This window comes from Neolamprologus multifasciatus, chromosome 15, assembly GCF_963576455.1.
Source record: "Neolamprologus multifasciatus chromosome 15, fNeoMul1.2, whole genome shotgun sequence".
Lineage (NCBI taxonomy): Eukaryota > Metazoa > Chordata > Actinopteri > Cichliformes > Cichlidae > Neolamprologus > Neolamprologus multifasciatus.
The window spans coordinates 22,440,677-22,456,734 of NC_140453.1; the positions used below are offsets into that span (position 1 = coordinate 22,440,677).

General features: G+C 37.2%; 1 protein-coding gene across 1 annotated transcript; it reads right to left on the reverse strand.

Annotated features, from left to right (window-relative positions):
* Positions 1 to 9,026: 9,026 nt before the first annotated feature.
* LOC146502081 (uncharacterized) lies at positions 9,027 to 14,039 on the reverse strand. Its single transcript, XM_085134253.1, has 7 exons — positions 12,621 to 14,039; positions 12,099 to 12,146; positions 10,032 to 10,514; positions 9,853 to 9,942; positions 9,734 to 9,762; positions 9,549 to 9,596; positions 9,027 to 9,409 (listed from the first exon to the last, which is right to left on the reverse strand). The coding sequence occupies exons 1-7, from the start codon at positions 12,988 to 12,990 to the stop codon at positions 9,290 to 9,292; spliced, it is 1,188 nt and encodes a 395-aa protein (XP_084990379.1). The 5' UTR covers positions 12,991 to 14,039; the 3' UTR covers positions 9,027 to 9,289.
* Between the last annotated feature and the right edge of the window lie 2,019 nt (positions 14,040 to 16,058).

Consider the following 16,058-nt stretch of genomic DNA (forward strand, 5'->3'; position numbering starts at 1 on the left):
TATGATGGGATTTTCGCTACTAATGCAAACTAAACTGATCTCTTTCACAGTTTATTTCATTCATCTCATTCAAATTCCGTCCTTTGCGTTGATGCAGTATAAACATTAATTCACACTTCACACTGAATTTTCCTATTTTCTCTTCCTTTCTCATTGTGGATGGTGATTGTGTATTTCTCCTGGCTCTCCTTTTTTCTCTACGTTTTCCCTTCATGGTACATAGCGGCCACTCCCTGAGCCTGGTTCTGCTGAAGATTACTTCTTGTTAAAATAACTTTTTTTTCTCCCTACCTCTGCCAAGTGCTGCCTATAGTTCATCATTTGATTGCTGGGGTTTTACTTCATATGTGTATGCTTTACTATGTGTCAGCATTAGGGCTGCCACGATTAGTCGACTAGTCACGATTACGTCGACTATTAAAATCGTCGACGACTGATTTAATAGTCGACGCGTCGTTTGAGGCTTTGTAAGATCCCAAAAGACGCAGGAATAAGTAGTAGGATTTAAGAGTGTAATAACGGACTGAAACAGAAGATGGCAGCACTGCATGTACAAGGATGCCAGCTGCCGTTAAACCCCGAAGAAGAAGAAGCTGTGTCCCAGAATCCATAGCGCCCTGCTCATTTGTCAACAATGGCGGCAGCTAGTTAGTTTTAATATTACTCTTATTACTCTTTCTGGGTCACAAAATAAACGTTTAACATATTTTCAGGCGAGAATGTATCTGTGTAAACCTCAAATACCTGCTCAGTTTATCAAGACACCACATATTTTCAAAAGCGCTCCAACGTTTTTGGAGACGTTTGTTACCCACCAGCTCGATAGCTAGCCGGGGGCAAGGCTCACTAGAGCCTGTGAGAACACCGGACTCCCGGCAAATCGTTTTCAAACCCACCGTCGTCTTTCGCTACTTAGGTTAAATATATATAAGTCACTTAGATAACTTAAAAATGATATTGTTTGGCTTTTTTTTTAGTATTTTATTTGTTCCTGAGTAAATCGGTTTGGCTGATATTAAAGTTATAGTTTTTACACAGCTGAATAAACGTCAAGCAGACAACTGATTATCAGAAGTGTGAGATGCTCGAGAATATACTCCGGTGTCCTGCTATATTTTAGATAGCAAGGAGTTTATTAAACTTGACCGAAACAATCTGCAAACTTCATTAAAATGTAATGAACTGTCATCTTGTCTTTATTTTTAGTTTGCACATACCTTAAACACTTAAAGCTGTAAGCTAATTATAGTTATATAAGAGCAGATGCTGCTGGTGCAATATGCTGTAGTTGTATGTCCAATGGATGCATGATCTGATCAGTGGCGTGTCCAGCGGGGTGGCCTGATGACCTTTTTTTATTTTTTGTAACGGCATGAACAATGAGAGGTGGTGGATTGGCCAGATGCTGGCCGATGTGTAAAAATAACTCAGTTGTTTGGTGGTGGCTATGGCGGAGCTTCCACAGAGGCAACAGGTGGATGAGGGAAGGGGAGGCAGGAGGAGGAGAGACCCGAGGCAGCCGCCGTCCGACTATCAGGTGAACTGAACTTCAGGTAAGAAGTTATGACCTGCAGTCTATCTGGGTCAGATATAAACCAAGTTTAGGTGTAGTTTATTTTCGTTGTGCTGACTTTTTACAGTCAGTTACAATACTGCTTGAGCTAGCATGACGGAGTTTCTATACAGCTGTTCGGTTGCTATGATGTTACTGATAGTGAACTTTATTTTATTCATAAGGTTAGTTAGTAGAGTTGCCAACGGCTCCTTAAAAATGGAATGGTCCCGCATTCAGAGAAAATATTATGCGTTTGGTATTGAGCTGAGAAGAGACGCAGTTTGTCCGTACTTTAGCTAGAATGGAAAAAGACACAAAGCTGGATTTATTCTGTGTGTTTACGCTGCACAGCTGTCTCTTCTCTCACCCCCCACCCTCCCTCTTCTGTTGCTACTTCAATCATGAAACTGATCAATGATCAGCTGATAGGCTTTTCTCTCTTGTTTATTTATCGCCCACCTTGCGCCAGAAACAGGAAACTAGCTAATGTCGCGCTAAACAACAGCAGCACGTTTAAGCTTGATCAGCTGTTGTTAGAATTTATTTAATATTAATTTCTAGTATCAGCTGATGTTTGCTGGAGCCACAGCTGTAAAAGCTGCTGGTCAGGATGTCGGTTTGGATATGTGGTGAGAGGGAAACATGAGGATGAAACCAGGAGATGTCCTTACTGAATCATCAGAGCTGAACAGGTGATGGAGAAACAGGTTTACCTTTTAGGTGACATGAATGAGTTGAAGGGAAGTTATGAACTGTTTCTGAGAGACAAATAACATCAGGATCCTTTTCTAAGTAGCTGACAGCTGATAGCTGTGCAGGGGCGGGTCTAGCAAAGTGTTGCCAGGGGGCCAGGTAGGGCATTAACAGGTAGAGGGGGGCACAAAGAAATACTTTTCTTTCTTATTCTCATTTAAAATATCTAGCTTTTATTAAATAATTATCTGAATCTTGCGAACAAAGTTTTTATCTGACGTAAAATGTATAGAAATCATACATATACCAACAAGACTGTCCATCACTGTCACAACAGCATTTGTTTTCATTCAAATTCTTTATGGCTTTAATACCTAGTGGGCCGGTCTGTAGTGAAAATGCCCAATTTTTTGTCCCAGTCCAGCCCTGCAGGTTAATACTGGCAGTGTCACTATGCCAGCTGACTGTATTTCATCATCAGCCAGTGTTGTTCTTTATACATCAATATTACCAAAGTTTACCATAAGGCAGCATATAAAGTATTTACTTGCTTTCAGGTTTCATTCAAATGTTAGTCTTTTCATTTGTTTCCCCACTTTTTTCCTGTTTCAAAATCAAACACCAGTTTGTGAGAAGATTATCTTCTTTTTTTAATAGGCATTGGTTTTGCATTGGCATTGGCTAATTTGCCAATTGTATGTTAAAAATGTTCGTATTTTAATATTCAAAAATGTTTTTGCCCAAAACATATGTGCACTACATGTCAGTAAAAATACTATGCAAATATTGATGTCCTTGACTGCTGAATAAACACTGACTGATTGTATCTCTTGTACTTTATCAACGCAGTATCTAACAACTTTGTACCATAGTGGTTAAGATCTCATTCTAATAAGAGTTTTTTTTTTTCCCCACTCGGTGACACACCCGCTGGGGGCCAAACTCTGGTAATTGGTGATTCTGTTCTCAGACATGTGAAGCTAGAGACACCGGCAACCATAGTCAATTGTCTTCCAGGGGCCAGAGCGGGCGACATTGAAGGAAATTTAAAACTGCTGGCTAAGGGTAAACGTAAATTTAGTAAAATCATAATTCACGTCGGCAGTAATGACACCCGGTTACGCCAATCGGAGGTCACTAAAATCAATATTGAATCGGTGTGCAACTTTGCCAAAACAATGTCGGACTCTGTAGTTTTCTCTGGCCCCCTCCCCAATCAGACCAGGAGTGACATGTTTAGCCGCATGTTCTCCTTAAATTGCTGGCTGTCTGAGTGGTGTCCCAGAAACGATGTGGGCTTCATAGATAATTGGCAAACCTTCTGGAGGAAACCTGGTCTTGTTAGGAGAGATGGCATCCATCCCACTTTGGATGGAGCAGCTCTCATTTCTAGAAATATCGACAAATTTATTAAACCCCTCAAAATATGACTATCCAGAGTTGGGACCAGGAAGCAGAGTTGCAGTCTTACACGCCTCTCTGCAGCTTCTCTCCTCCTGCTACCCCCCCCAAAAACCCATCTCCATAGAGACTGTGTCTGCTTCCAAAAAGACAAAAAACAAACTAAAAACCAGCAACAAACAACTTAAACATTTACAAAGAAAGAATAATACAGTATCCACATCTGAACCAAAGAGTAAAACAGTGAAGTGTGGATTATTAAATATTAGGTCTCTCTCCTCCAAGTCTCTGTTAGTACATGAGTTAATAAATGATCAACAAATTGATTTACTCTGCCTTACAGAAACCTGGTTGCAGCAGGATGATTATGTTAGTTTAAATGAATCAACACCCCCGAGTCATTCTAACTACCAGAAATCTTGAAGCACAGGTCGAGGGGGCGGTGTGGCAGCAATTTTTCACACCGGTCTATTAATTAATGAAAGACCAAGACAGACTTTTAATTCATTTGAAAGCCTGATGCTTAACATTGTCCACCCCAGCAGTGGAACTCAGAAACCAGTCTTACTTGTTATCATCTATCGTCCACCTGGGCCTTACACAGAGTTTCTGTCTGATTTCTCAGACTTTATATCTGATTTAGTTCTGAGCTCAGATAAAATAATTATTGTGGGTGATTTTAACATCCATGTTGATTCTAAAAATGACAGCCTCAACATGGCATTTAATCTGTTGTTAGACTCAATTGGTTTCTCTCAAAATGTAAAAGAACCCACCCACCACTTTAATCACACTCTAGATCTTGTTTTAACATATGGCATAGAAACTGAACATTTAACAGTGTTTCCTGAAAACCCTCTCCTGTCTGATCATTTCTTGATAACATTTACATTTACAATAATTGATTACGCAGCAGTGGAGAGTGGACTTTATCAAAGTAGATGTCTTTCTGAAAGCGCTGTAACTAAGTTTAAGAATATAATCCAGCCACTGTTATCATCGTCAATGCCCTGTACCAACACAGAGCAGAGCAGCTATCTGAACGCTACCCCAACAGAGGTCGATTATCTTGTTAATAATTTCACCTCCTCACTACGTACGACTCTGGATACTGTAGCTCCAGTGAAAACTAAGGTTTCTAATCAGAAGTACCTGACCCCGTGGTATAATTCTCAAACACGTACCCTAAAGCAGATGACTCGTAATCTGGAGAGGAAATGTCGTGTCACAAATTTAGAGGATCATCATTTAGCCTGGAGAAATAGTTTGTTGCTTTATAAGAAAGCCCTCCGCAAAGCCAGAACAGCTTACTACTCATCACTGATTGAAGAAAATAAGAACAACCCCAGGTTTCTCTTCAGCACTGTAGCCAGGCTGACAAAAAGTCAGAGCTCTTTTGAGCCAACCATCCCTTTAACGTTAACTAGTGATGACTTCATGAACTTCTTCACAAATAAAATTTTTATCATTAGAGAAAAAATTACCAATAATCATCCCACAGATGTAATATTATCTACAGTTACTCTTAGTACCATTGATGTTAAGTTAGACTCTTTTTCTCCAATCGATCTTTCTGAGTTAACTTCAATAATTACTTCCTCCAAACCATCAACGTGTCTTTTAGACCCCATTCCTACAAAACTGCTCAAAGAAGTCCTGCCATTGATTAATTCTTCGATCTTATATATGATCAACCTATCTCTAATAATCGGCTATGTACCACAGGCCTTCAAGGTGGCTGCAGTTAAACCTTTACTCAAAAAGCCATCTCTAGACCCAGCAGTCTTAGCTAATTATAGGCCAATCTCCAACCTTCCTTTCATATCAAAAATCCTTGAAAGAGTAGTTGTCAAACAGCTAACAGATCATCTGCAGAGGAATGGTTTATTTGAAGAGTTTCAGTCAGGTTTCAGAGCTCATCACAGCACAGAAACAGCTTTAGTGAAGGTTACAAATGATCTTCTTATGGCCTCTGACAGTGGACTCATCTCTGTGCTTGTCCTTCTTGACCTTAGTGCAGCATTCGATACTGTTGACCATAATATCCTATTAGAGCGATTAGAACATGCTGTAGGTATTACAGGTATTGCACTGCAGTGGTTTGTATCATATCTATCTAATAGACTCCAATTTGTGCATGTAAATGGAGAGTCCTCTTCACACATTGAGGTTAATTATGGAGTTCCACAGGGTTCAGTGCTAGGACCAATTCTGTTTACATTATACATGCTTCCCCTAGGCAGCATCATTAGAAGACATAGCATACATTTTCACTGCTATGCAGATGACACCCAGCTCTATCTGTCCATGAAGCCAGATAACACACACCAACTAGTTAAACTGCAGGAATGTCTTAAAGACATAAAGACTTGGATGGCCACTAACTTTCTGCTTCTTAACTCAGATAAAACTGAGGTCATTGTACTCGGCGCTGAAAAGCTCAGAAATATGGTATCTAACCAGATTCTTACTCTGGATGGCATTACCTTGGCCTCCAGTAACACTGTGAGGAACCTTGGAGTCATTTTTGACCAGGATATGTCCTTCAACGCACATATTAAACAAATATGTAAGACTGCGTTCTTCCATTTGCGCAACATCTCTAAAATTAGAAATATCCTGTCTCAGAGTGACGCTGAAAAACTAGTTCATGCATTTATTACTTCCAGGCTGGACTACTGCAATTCATTATTATCAGGATGTCCAAAAAACTCACTGAAAAGCCTTCAGTTAATCCAAAATGCTGCAGCAAGAGTACTGACAGGGACTAGAAAGAGAGAGCATATTTCTCCTGTTTTGGCTTCCCTTCATTGGCTTCCTGTTAAATCCAGAATTGAATTCAAAATCCTGCTCCTCACATACAAGGTCTTAAATAATCAGGCCCCATCTTATCTTAATGACCTTGTAGTACCATATTACCCTATTAGAGCAGTTCGCTCTCGCTCTGCAGGCCTACTTGTTGTTCCTAGAGTATTTAAAAGTAGAATGGGAGGGAGAGCCTTCAGTTTTCAGGCCCCTCTTCTGTGGAACCAGCTTCCAGTTTGGATTCGGGAGACAGACACTATCTCTACTTTTAAGATTAGGCTTAAAACTTTCCTTTTTTCTAAAGCATATAGTTAGGGCTGGACCAGGTGACCCTGAATCCTCCCTTAGTTATGCTGCAATAGATGTAGGCTGCCGGGGGATTCCCATGATGCATTGAGTTTTTCCTTTCCAGTCACCTTTCTTGCTCACTATGTATTAACAGACCTCTCTGTATTGAATCATATCTGTTATTAACCTCTGTCTCTCTTCCACAGCATGTCTTTTATCCTGCCTTCCTTCTCTCACCCCAACCGGTCGCAGCAGATGGCCGCCCCTCCCTGAGCCTGGTTCTGCCGGAGGTTTCTTCCTGTTAAAAGGGAGTTTTTCCTTCCCACTGTCGCCAAAGTGCTTGCTCATAGGGGGTCATATGATTGTTGGGCTTTTCTCTGTATCTATGAAGCGCCTTGAGGCGACATTTGTTGTGATTTGGCGCTATATAAATAAAATTGAATTGAATTGAATAAGAGTTAAAAGCGCATTCGATTATTAGGTTTATAGGGTTATTGAATTATGGTTAACGGTTGGTAGAATTGTTTTTAACATTATCTGCCAATTACATCTGCCACCCTTCTCCAAATCTGTGCCCCTACCTGGCCCCCCCAACAAAATTTTTCTAGACACACCACTGGATCTGATTAGTCGACTAATTGCAAAAATAATCGGTGACTAGTCAACTATCAAAATAATCGTTTGTGGCAGCCCTAGTCAGCATAGATTTACACTTCTGCAAATCTAAACTGTGTTATATCCAAACTTACATAATATATAAAAGGAGTTGGCAACATATAAATGCAGCTGTGTGAAACTGAATTGAGTATTGAATTGTTAACATTGTTCACCCAGAACAACGTGTGTTCTATCTTGATTTTGTGATTACAGTTTGGTTCTGAACTTATTTTGCGTATTGCAGTGATTATTATTTCAGCATCAGATCAGTCAGATCTATACGGTCTCTTTATAAAATTTATTGACTAAATCTAGCGGAGCATATACTGTTAAAGATTTTATAATGAAATATATCTGCTTGTTATTCCCTCTTCCACATTATTACAAAAAAATATGACATTTATTCTCTGTAGACACAGGAAGAAGCCTCCAGCAGAACCAGGCTCTGCTGTAACTGGTTGGGCTCATGAGAAGAAGATAGGACAAAAGACATGTTGTGGAAGAAAGCAGAGATTAATAATAACCAATGATTAAATACAGAGAGGTGTATCAACACATAATGAGTGGAAAAGGTGACTGAAGAAGAAATATTCATTGCATTACAGGAATCCCCCAGCAGCCTACACCTATTCCAACATAACAAAGGGAGGATTCAGGGTCACCTGATCCAGCCCTAACTACATGCTTTGTCAAAAAGGAAAGTTTTAAGCCTAATCTTAAAAGCAGAGATAGTTTTTGCCTCCAAAATCAAATTGAAAGCTAGTTCCACGGAAGAGGAGCCTGAAGGATGAAGGCTTTGCCACCCATTCTAATTTTAAATACTCTAAGACCCACAAGAAGCCTGCAGTTTTAGAGTGAAGCGGTCTACTGGGTTCTAAGATTCTATGAGGTATTTACATTGGGCCTGATTATTCAAGACCTTGTATGTGAAAATCATTGATTTCAATATCTGTGTTTATTTGAAAAAAAACCCTGATCATTAAAATGCTTTATTAAACTCAGAAAGAACATCATAACCAAAAACACAGTTTATGTTTTTGTTTTAACAAATAAAAATAAACAAATCATCCACAAAACATTATTGATTAATATTTTTGATACATGAGAGATTATGACTTCATGTACGAAAGTCACAGCATAAACCTGTGACAAAGTGAGATTAAATGGCAACTATGTGAATTAATCTTAAAAATAAAAAGATGCACCTGAAAGCATTCGCATATTGATTGTATATAACTGCATACTACTACTATTAAAAAATACAATATACTGCAATACCTCAAAGAAATTTTACAAATGTATACTTCATTAAGATTATGTTGGTCGTAACTCTTGATGTCACAGTATTACAGCTACTACTATTACTGTATTTAATCTATTCGTAAATCTGAAAAATATAAAATAAATTAAAAAAACATTTTGGTTGATGTTTAAAAAAAGAATTAACCACATTTTAATGGAAATGAAAATGTACTTTTAGATTGTTAATTAGATAAAACTAGACAATAAAGAAATTATGAAGGTTATATAATAAATTTCAGGCATGATATTGACTATTACTAAATATTAAATAATATATACTACTGAAAATTGAATCTTACTATGTAATACTACTAATACTTGTAACTATAACAAATAATTATGAATGCTTAAATATGAAAAAGGTCAGTGCAAATGTTAAGATGTGAATATGAAAAGCTAAAGACTGATTATCAAACGATATGTATGTATGGTATTTATGTAATGTAAGATAGGAAAAAAACACTGAAAAAACAGGGGTCAAAATATCTGGAATATATAACTGTTGTGTAAAAAACATAGCAGATATGCAGAAAATCTCGCTTAATGTAAATTTCATTTACTAGTTTTTTTCATTTGAATTCTGGACCATTAGATTCTTTTCATGGTGGCGTAGATGCTGCTGCTATCACTGGAAGCTGCAGAAGAGGCGTAGGAAACTCTGACTCTCCTGTTGGTCGCCACATCACCTTCCTGACGTTTACTGTGAACCTGTGAAATAAGAGTAAGAAATGTAACAAATAAACACACTTACAGAAAGAAATACATGTGCTCTGTCACCCAAGTAAAAAAATACTTGTACTCATAAAATATGAAACAAGTATGAATTTGCACTGGTGCATAATCTCACCCTTTCTTGGCTGGTTCCTGGTACATGGCAGTTGTCTGTTCTCATTTCCTGGACAAACAAAGTTTAGTTTAAGTTTATTACTAAAATGATGGATAGAGAAAATAAAAGAATTCACAAAAGTTGTCATTATTCTTTAAAACCCTAATTATTTAATTTGATAATTAGGGTAATTAGGGAAAACTCACAATGTTGCCACTTGTCTGTGATTTTTTCACTAAAAACATAGAAAAGGACACATTTCAGTTCAATACTGACTGACTTGTGAAAAATTTTTATTTATAAATTGTTAATATACCATTCTTACGTTTACTTATTTTCCATATGACGATTGCCATCATTATAAAGAGTACTGCAAACCCACCGGCTACAACGATCAGCATGATGTTGGACTGAACTGTAAAGTTCATAATTGAAACAATGAAACATGACATTATTATGAACCAGAGCTCAGTATGTTGACAGGATTTGAAAAACTGTACTGACCTGCATTTGGGGATTCTTGAGCTGCTCGAGCAGATTTAATTGTAGTTGTTGCTGTAGTTGATTCTGTCGTGTTTCTTGTTGTGTGTGATTTTGTTGAGGTTATTGTTGTAGTTGAATTAAATGTGGTTGTTTTCGTAGGTGATTTAATTGTGGTCACTGTTGTATTTGATGTAGTTGTTGTTCTTGTCCCCAGGGATATAGCTTTGGTTCTTATTACAATCGATGTAGTTGTATTTTTTGTCGTCGGGGATTCAACAACTGTGGTTGTTGTTGTAACTGATTTAGTAAAGGTTGTTCTCATGGGTGATTTAGTTTTGGTTGTTGTTATATTTGTTTTACTGTTGATGACTGTTGTTGAGGGTGATGTTGTTACAACTGCTGTTGTCCTTGTAGTAGTTGTTGCGCTTGATATAGATCCTTCTGATTTGGGTTTTGCTGTAGTTGTTGATGATGCTGTTATACTTGTGCTTGCTGAGTCGTTTGCTAAAAGATGTCAAGAATACCAGAAAAATAAAATATCTGATATTTAGTTTTACAATCTAGGAATATGCAGATATAATTAAACCAGACAAAACTGTTTTTTTTTGTGTGTGTGTGTGTGTGTACTCACACATATATCTCTGCACCATAACTTTATACATATTTATGTATAAATATATTTGATACATACATATTTATGTATGGGTCAACTGTTCACATTTTGCTCACAAAAGTGAGCAGAAGTTTAGATTCAAATTTGGAAATGTTCATGCTTGAAAAAAAAAGACATTGTATGCATAACGATAAACACATACAGTATCATAGGTCAAGCATCAGGGTCCAAAACTGAAAATTTAAACAAATATTCTTCAATCTCATTTTCTGTCTCCTGTTTTTAGGCTCTTAATTTAAAAAAAAAAAATCTATTCTTGTGAGTAATAACAACATAATTGTATCAGTGTGGTTTAGACATTTGCATAAAAAGGGAAAGATCTTTGGTTGTAGATCAGAGGGGGTTGCATCAGGATGGAATCTGGTATTAAAATCTGCCAAATCAAATATGTTGAGCTACCAGCTGTGGTGACCCCTGTAGTGACACAAGGAGTGTCAAAAGTAATCTTTATCAGTGGCTTTACACTTAACTTCCTCACTCTAATCATAATTACTGTAATGTTTGAAGGTTCACACATCACTATAGAAACACTAACTGTTAGAAACAGACAGGAGAACCCCAGAGTCTGAAACTTGTTTTCCTGATAAAAACTCCCTGCAGCGGTAATCACTGTCATCCAGTGATTTGATCCAGTGACAGTGTCGCTGATGTATTACTTACTCAACCAAGAAAGGTCCAGGTTTTACTGTTACATCTAGCATTAAAGTCTGCTGCATTTTGACAGTGCAAGTGATATTTATAGGAAATGGGAAATGCAAAAGGCAGACATCAAGGACCCCCTGCCAAATGCAAAATTGATAAAGGTATTTAAACTCTTTACACAAAACTACTCTTCTTATTTTTTCTCTAAAGTATGTGATTTAGCTGTTTTGATTTGGGGGGGCGGGGGGGGGGTTGTTTTTTGTTTTGTTTTTTCAAAATGACCTATCCGCCAATACGTATTCCCAGCTAAATGTCCTCCAAGACATTTTGCACACTTTTTAAAACATTTTTTAGTTAGTTCACTTTAATGTTTTTTACATTTAGTTTCAGTTTTTTAATTTTCAATTTAGTGAACTATATAAACTTATTTAAACTTAACTATATAAACTTTTTATATATATATAAAAGTTTTCTTGTCAGCTATGCACAAATAGATTTATTGTATATTTTCACTGTTGTGTCTTGAGAAACCTTGTAGTTGAAAGACTGGTATACTTTTAAATGTTTTTTCTTCTTTTATGGTTTCATAATTTGCTCACCTGTGTTTGTGACTGACACACACACACACACACACACACACACACACACACACACACACACACACACACACTTTATCACCCTCAATTTCAAGGCCCCTCCTACAGCTCTGAATTTCTGCTCATAGATAAGCAATAGTAATGCTGCACTACTTGCACAAAACAAAGGCACTTCACCTTCATGTCTCACGTTGTTGGTGAAATTGGATGGTGGGATTCCTGCTGCTGATAAAAAACAAAGAAAAACAAAGTTCATTCTGGGTACTTTAATTAAAATGATTATTTAATAAGTTTGAAGAAGACAGAAGAAGAAAGTTATTATGACAAAAACATACAGCATTATAGGTAAAGCATAATTTAAAACAATGTATTAGATTCTCCTCTGAGTTTTTGTTTCCTGTTTATGAAGCTATTAGAATCTATAAATCTTTATATGTTTGTGTGTAAATCACACATAATTAAATAAAGGTTGGATTTACACATTTGCTTAATAAGTGAAAGATTGGTGGTTCAAGATCATCTGGCTTTAAATCTGCCAAATCAAATACGAATTGTCTCCTGCGGTGACCTTTTGTGAATACGAGAGAAGCCAAAAGTAGCCTTTATCAGTCACTTTAGAGTTAATGACCTTCCTCTAATTGTAATTATTGTAATGTTTGAAACAGTTCAAGGCAAAAATATTATGATAGAAATACTCACTGTTAAAAACAGACAGAAAAACCATATAGGCTGAAACTTGTTTTCCTGATATGAACTGTCTGCAGTTGTAACGACCGTCATCCAGTGATGTGACGTTCTTTATAACCAGAGAACAGTTTTCTGTGACACTCAGTCTGCCTGACTTAGATCTGGCGTCACTGTGAATCTTCCCATGTTCAAACAGTGGCACTGTTATGAAACTTCGGGAAGCACCAAATAGCCAGGTAGTACTGTTACAGCTTTTATTAAAGTCTTCTCTGTTTTGACAAGCCAACGTGATTTCATTTCCAATCCTAACAGACAGGTAGGAGTGAGTTCCTGGTGCTGAAGAAAAGAGAAAAGCAAAGCAAAACAAACAAATAAAAAACATACAAACATAAAACTCTTGTCTTCATTCTTCATTAGATTAGAAGTTCTGGCATACAAAACCTGGCATTCGATTCCTGTCTCACATCACTACCTGTAAAAGTTTCTGTACTTTTACTCTGGAGACCAACAATGTCAAACTCATTTGAAATGGTTGACCACATACAGCCCACTTTGATCTTAAGTGGACCAGACCAGTGAAATTACAGTGGTCCCTCACTTCACCTTTTGCGGCCTCATTATTTCGCGGATTTTTTTGGTGCAATTTTGCATGCTTTTTTTTTTTTTTTTTTTACATCGCATTGTGTTCTGCGTCCTGATTGGCTGTAGACCATTATCTGTAGACCATCCTCCATGCCGTGTCTCCTGTCCAGCACAGAATGCATTCAGCTTGTCAAATTTACATAAATCTTCGATCGCTGGCAGTGAGACTCTGAAGTGCTGTACTGTATGTTTGTAAGTTTCCTCCCCAACAAACACAACAATGTCGACAAAATGTTTTGCACCGTCAAAGACACCTGCGGTAGCACCCAAAAGGCAGAGGAAGATGCTAACCATCACACAATAAGTTGGACTTCTGGACATGCTAAAGGAAGCTAAAAATTACCGTATTTTTCAGACCATAAGACACACCGGGTTATAAGGCGTGACATAAGCAGTGACATAAGTCAAACTTTACTCAACTCGTTCTTCTTGCTTCGTCTACTTCTGTACCATTGATTCATTAATGATGAATTCTCTCGCAGCTGCTCTATTCCCATGTACTGGACCTGAAAACAGGGTTTGATCTTTGGTTTCATTCTATAATACTGGACTTATTTTTCTACGAAGGTTTGAACTTTGAGAGTGTTTAAACAAGAGAGAAATGTGAAAATGTTCATGCCTGTCTGAGAAAAGTGTATGAAGTGTGTAGTGAGGGGTTTTACAGCCTTAAAACATCTATAATAACTGTAAAAGTTAAATTTGGCTACTTTGCGGATTTCCCCTATCGCGGGTTATTTTTAGAACATAACTCCCGCGATAAACAAGGGACCACTGTAGCCTTTGTGTAAGTGTAAAGAAGTTTAACTACACATTTAAACACTGATATATATTTAATATATATAACAATACATCTGTTTTTCCACATGATAAAGTAATGCTGCTATTGTAAATGAAAGAGGGCTGTCAGCATGACTCTTTGAGCTTAAGGTTTAAGAAATAATATAAAATTAAAGGAAAAAGTTCTGTTAGCTCATCGTCAGACTTCACAGAAATTTCTATAGTAGATTGTGAAAAATGGAAACTTTCTGTCATTTCATTGTTCAACTATGTCTTATTTATTCAGTGTAGTATGAATGGCAATGGGGAAAGGTCTTTATCAGTATGAAAAGACGCAGAACTAATACAGTTAAAAGTCCAAAAGGCCTTCTGTATGCCTTCCTTTACATTTTCCAAAGCCATCCAGTGGGACAGATTGGAGTCTGTGGTGGGTCAGTTCTTATGTTTGACACCCCTGCTGTAGACTTAGCTTTAAATTTCCTTATCGTGATGCTGTCTTATTATTGTAACGTTTCAGACCATTCAACGTGCAAACAGTTTCGAAGGCCATACCCGCTGTTAATACAGACAGATGCATAACTGCTTCTTCTGATCTGAATTGACTGAGGCGCAAAGACCAAAACACTCAGCTGTGAGATTCTTTTTGACTAAAAAACAGTCTGTCTGATTAATTCTGTTAAAGATCTGTTTTTTGTAAAAAAAAATGGCATCACTAGGATAATGGTACATAGAAATCTTGTCACTAATGCAAAATTTGAACTAAAAAAAGCTAAAAACTAAAAAACAGACTCATATTTTTTTTAAAGATATGTTAAATGTTTCCTTACCTGCTAATGGCAGCATTAGTATCACAAACACATAAATGTTAGCCAGTTTTAATCCAGCCATTGTGCTTTATTCTGTCTTTTCTTGTCTGCCGTTCTCTCACTCTTGACTCTGAAATGGCATGTACTCAAGTGTCATAGATATAAATGTAGACATAAGTATGTTCCACCAAAGCATGACTTCACTGGGGTTTTTTGTGTGTGGGTGGATCATATTAGACCATTAGGCATATGTAAAGAGAAAAAAAAGGTCATTGAGGTCAATGAGGTCATTATTACCATAAACACTCCAGCTATTTTTGTCTTCTGGTCATGATTATTATTTATTATTATTTGTATAATTTTCTTATCTCCAGACCCTAAAAATGGATGTATGATATTAGAAATTGTTTGGTTATTCTTTGTGCAGCGGAAACACACACAGTTAAATGATAGCCTCGTGCATTTTATCCTAAAGCCCACTACTCCACGTACATTATATAATGCAGTGTGAAATGTGCTTTTAAATAAAACTTATATTATTTATTCTGTGTTTATTAGACAGCAGAATTCATGTTAACAGTAGACATAAACAGGTGGAAATTGAACAGTTGAGCCCATCTTTATGTCCAGGTTGTAAACATTTTACTTGTTTAGCAGCTGGGAAAGAACAATTTTTAGCCATATGACACCAGTTATCCTCAAATAATTTTTGCGTGGGAGGTCTTTCGTTATGAATTTGGTCAAAACAACAGCAGAGCTCTGGAGGTGTTACCCACAAATGGACAAAATAATCATGAGGTGTGAACACACTGATGTTAGTTTTAACTTGCGTGAGAAACTCAAACACAATCCCCCTCTTTGGAAACTTGGAATAGTATGTTTTGTTTTGTTTTAAATAGCATAACAATAAACAGCTGTGTCAAGACAATAATTAGAAATGACTATTTCTAATTATTGAAAGCTGATATTATCAGTTCCAAGAGTAAGTTTGGGTGTGTTTTTGTGTGCACTGGTTAGATTAACTAAGGTCGATTCAAAGTGTGTGAGAATGTAGGTAGAAGAGCAGCAGGCCTGTGGTTTTAGTCTCTAACAAAGACCACATGACTCATTCATGGACATTTGAGGCCAGTCGGTCAGTATAATACACCTTCCTATAATTCACAGCATCTGTGATGTGTGTTTGTTTCTTTGTCCACTAACTCTGGTGCACAACTGGGAGCTGAGA